Source organism: Teleopsis dalmanni, chromosome 1 (assembly GCF_002237135.1).
Source record: "Teleopsis dalmanni isolate 2A chromosome 1, ASM223713v2, whole genome shotgun sequence".
NCBI lineage: Eukaryota > Metazoa > Arthropoda > Insecta > Diptera > Diopsidae > Teleopsis > Teleopsis dalmanni.
Window position 1 is genome coordinate 59086502 of NC_051846.1, and position 4822 is coordinate 59091323.

Here is a 4822-nt window from a genome sequence, read left to right on the forward strand (position 1 = left end):
TTTTAATTAATTAATTAATTTAATTTAATCTTTTTTTTATTTTCACCCTGGCAACACTATTATACACATTCTGTCAAAGTTTAACGCATATCGTGCGATTAGTTTTTGTTTGGCGTCTATGCAAAGAAGTCGAAAAATTTTCGTGTGGCGATTTTTAGCTGAATTTCATTCGAAAAACGTGTCGTAGTGATGTGGCCAAAGAGATGATTGATGATTTCCAACGCAGATAGTGACCCAACATTCATCGAACACATCATAACTGGTGATGAGACATGGGTCAATCCATCTATGAATTTGACATGCCCACCAAACCACAATAAACAACAACAATGGTGCTTCGAAGGTGAGCCGAAACCGAAAAAGAACGCCAAAGTCGGTCCAAAATCAAGATTATGCTGACTGTTTTCTTCGATATTCGTGATGTGGTGCATTATGAATTCCTTCCAGACGGTCAAACGGTCAATAAGGAGTATTATTTGCCCGTTATGCGTCGGCTATTCGCAAAAAGAGGCCAGATTTATGGAAGAAAAACTCATGGATTTTACACCACGATAACGCACCGGCTTACACAGCGTTGGTTGTGTCGCAGTTTTTGGCCAAAAACTCCACCAATATCATCAACCAAGCATTAAGTACCGTACTCTCCAGATATGGCCCCGTGTGGCCTTTTCCTCTTACCCCGACTCAAATTGCCTTTGCGAGGACCATAGATGCGTTTTGAGACCATAGAGGTTATAAAAGAGAATTCGCTGCTTGAACTAAAGGCCATAGCTTCGGCCGTCTATAAAACTTGTATGGAAAATTGGATCAAGCGTTGGCATGTATGTATTGCCGCAGGAGGAGAATACTTTGAAGGCGATAATAAAGAAAATTATTAAAAATTAAATTTCTGCGTTTTTTTAACCTCTCGTCCTTTTTTGATCAAATGGTACTTTTAATTAAACTTACCAATTTATCTATTCGCTTCCTGGTGGCTTTCATATTTTGCTTTCATATTTTATTTTTTAGATTTTTTATTTAAATTAAAATGTGAAATATATATATATATAATATGCACATAAGTATGTGCTTTAGAATGCTCTGACGTCTGTATGGTTTTAACATTCTTACACATATATCTATATTAAATTAAGACTATAATGGAAAAGACAATAAGTTACTAAGTTCTGATACCATTAAATAGCTTCATTCAATATTTGGCTGTAAAAGTTTCGAATCGAGATAACCCTATTTTGGATTGGGAAAGCAATGTATTATTGTGATGAGTCGGTGACAGAGCTGATGATTAATATTTTTTTTCGCACTTTTATGGGTTCTAATTTGAAAGTAGTTTTTCAAGGAAATTCCTTTTCGCAGCCTGCTAACCTCTTTGGCAGAATTCTGTTAGTATGGTAACTTTTATTTATTATGTTGAGGCTAGTTGAGTCAGTGCACCTGAGCACTTTTACACTCTATTAACTGCGAGGTTTCTTCAAAACCCCTCTTTGCGCCTTGATTGGATTATTGTTTATCACTTCATCAGACTAAGCAATAATTGACCTCAGATCTGCATACCTCCCCGAGGAGCCTGTAGCCATTCTGAGATTTGAAAACTTTTATGTACAACGAAAAGTGATCTAGACCAATCAATTGCTATGTATATAAGTGATTAAAGGCAGATTATGTTATGTATGTGATTTGCGATGATTAATCCTCATATATCATTGATCTGTCACTTAAAAGACATCTATTCCTTTAGTTAGTTTAATTGAGACTTAAGTGTTAACCACACTTAATAAAACTGAGGTTATTGAGAATCAGCATGTTCCCAATAATTGTATTTTTATACTGAAATTATAAAACGTACTGGAGAGAAGTCATTAGTCGGTTGCAAAATGGTTGTTATTGCAATTAATGCTGTGAGTTTAAGGATCAAAGAACTCTGAACTCTATGCAATGATTCTAATATTAGGATAAAGTAAATTTATTAATACATTTTGAATTCAAAATACTTAGACGTCTTTGAAGTAAAACCATAGCTTTTATTTATTTTTGAAAAACTTTAAATATATTTAAGTAAATGGTTTAATAACTTTAAGAAAGAATTTAAAAAAAATTGTTTTAAAAATAAAGACAATATAAAAAAATATGTGATGCTACTTGAAAATAAATCTTTTTAACTAATATATATGTATAGCAATCTAATTAGTTATATTTTTTCAACAGTTGGGCTCAGGAAAGCCATAATGAATACGTGTATGTGCAGAAAAATTAGTACGTCTATTTCATTGGGTCTGAAAGTAGTAACATCCATGTTAAAAAGAGTAATTTTTATTTCTTACTCTTTTTGATTTTAATGTAATCGAATGAAACTTTTAAGAATCCAAGAATGACTGACTTAATAAATTTGGTAGATGTCAATATGTAACTTTTGTTGATTGCTTTCAAATACACCCTTAAAAGTCTAAATAAATATATTTCAAAATCAAATAATCTGAGATGAGTACGACTACGACTTTACCTCGCCTCCTAAAGGTTATTTTATAGTATCGACTATCTACTTCTGTGGCATCCTCCACAAAGCCGTGTTTTTTAGTCATGTTGATGATCTGTTGTAAATTAGCAAGCCCGGCAATTATTTCATTTAACTGAATTGTTGGCGTTGAGTGCATCGAAATTTCTTCAACCCAAATTTCACTGCTATTAGAAAAATATTGAGGCATAAAATAAACTATTAATTCACTATTGCTTTGTAGCCGTGAAATGCCATTGGCAAGGTCAATAGTTCTATAAGACTTCGCAACTCGGCTTCTTACTGAATTCAACGATGTTTTGTTCCAAATGGTAATAAATACTAACTTTTTAATGTTTCCTCTCCTTTCCAATATTGTCGAAAAGCGTTTGAATACATCGTTATGGAATGAATCTGCAATATTATTCCAATTATATAGCAAGTAGCTCCTTCTTCTGTAATGGGCAATCATTGAATGATTGTGCCGATGACGGTTTGCTAAACGTTCCATATAATAAGTAATTTTGTTTCGAACTTTCGATAAAAATCCATTGCAATACGGCATGGCGTACGAAAAATATTTTAAATATTTCGATTTTAATACAGAAATTTTCTAATATTAAACAAACTTTAAAAAAAAATTGATTTTTCTCGGAAAGACATGATTAGAAACTTATAGCATTATTTTCAAGTAAAAATATCACTTTTAAAAACTGTGATGTTTTGAAGATTAAAATTTCATGTTACTGCGGGTGTATCTCCATGGGCAAAACATCATCCAAAAAAAATAAATACAACTATAAAATTTTTTTACATTTAAAATAGCTTTCGTATTCTATTTGCAATACATGTACGATGTTTAGGAATATTAGATGATCTTAACATCAAGAAAAAGAAATGATCTAATATACATAGATGCTATCTTAATGCATTTAGTGATGTTGGAGAGTTAAGTACGTTCTTAGTGGGTGCATCAGTTATGTAGAGAAGTTGTTGGGTTTTTTATTTGTATATTTAAGATAGTTTAGTAGACTGTATATCAGGAAACCTATTATAATGTTTCGGTTTCGACTTACAGGGCCCGATGCGCCTTAATACTTTGTCTAAAATGTTGGATTGTCATTAATTATATTGTTATCACTTCTATATCTCCTTACCCACAAGCTGTATCTTCATACAGTTTTATTTTTTGTTGATAATATTAAGTTTCTATCAATTCTGACATTGTGTATATTTGTTTTAGTTTTAGATTAGATTAGATTCAAAAACGGGTTGGAAACTTGATACTGCATCCTTTGGGAATTATTGTGACACACCCACTTCATATTTTTTGAATGCAAGTAAAAGCTAATAAGCTAAGCTAATATGCTTTTCATACATATGTACTCAATAAGCACTAATTTTACAATTTTAAGATTGAGTCGCCATTGGCTCTGCAAGTGACAAGGGTGTTAAGAGCATGCTAGGGAGTTTAAGTTGATTCATTCTTAATTAAACCAATAGAGAGAGAAATGTTGAACTTTCATATAAATGCTAAAATTGTGAGGCTTTCTATTATCGAAATGTCATTTGAATCGAAATAGAAGAGGAGGCATATATAGAAATTGTTCGCAGACAGTTCTCTGGTAATGCAGTGGCTCAGTATTCTGAAAAATAATGGTAAAATTTTTCTAATGCATTCTAAAATAGCGATAGTAATGTTTAACTTAAATCACAGTATTGCTTTAGTGACAACATTTTACTAGTTTATAAGTTTACTAGTCACTGGATTTGAGATACTTAAAGAATTCTTATTATTTACTTACTGTCAAGATATTTAAACTGGTGATTTTTAACTAACAATTTTTGATGAAGTTTTGGAAATATCCAATGGACATTTTCTTCGTGCTTTTTTTATTTTATTTTCATGAATTTCATTGAAACATAAAAAGCTCTTCTATTCTCGAAATATATGCAATGGAACATATATAAATATATGTGGAATACTGTAGCACATATATAACATACATAAAATTGCAAACCATACAATTGCAAGATATTTTGGTTTATGTAGCAAATAATTAAATGATTATAGCATGGTGGCAACCTCAGGTAATTTTTCCAAAAGCCCAAAATTATTTCGATAAATACACAAAGTGTTTCTACAATAATAAGAGACTAGGAAAAAAACATATGGTAATCAATCTACTAATATAATTTTAAATTTACAACAATAACTGTCAATTTATCCTGTGTATACATTTTGTCACTTTTATAAATCCTGTCATATGCAACATTTTAGTAACTCAATAAATCTCAATTTATTCTGGTAAACCATTTATTTTCAGCTGA

The 4822-nt window shown here is 31.2% G+C and overlaps 1 protein-coding gene across 1 annotated transcript; it reads right to left on the reverse strand.

Moving 5' to 3' along the window:
• Positions 1-2181: 2181 nt before the first annotated feature.
• LOC119689100 lies at positions 2182-3069 on the reverse strand. Its single transcript, XM_038103878.1, has 2 exons — positions 2501-3069; positions 2182-2443 (listed from the first exon to the last, which is right to left on the reverse strand). Exons 1-2 carry the CDS (start codon positions 3054-3056, stop codon positions 2436-2438), a joined length of 564 nt encoding a protein of 187 aa, XP_037959806.1. The 5' UTR covers positions 3057-3069; the 3' UTR covers positions 2182-2435.
• Positions 3070-4822: the final 1753 nt, after the last annotated feature.

Excerpts from the sequence above, each read along its gene's own strand:
- LOC119689100 (XM_038103878.1), bottom strand. The coding sequence starts at position 3,056 with ATGCCGTATTGCAATGGATTTTTATCGAAAGTTCGAAACAAAATTACT.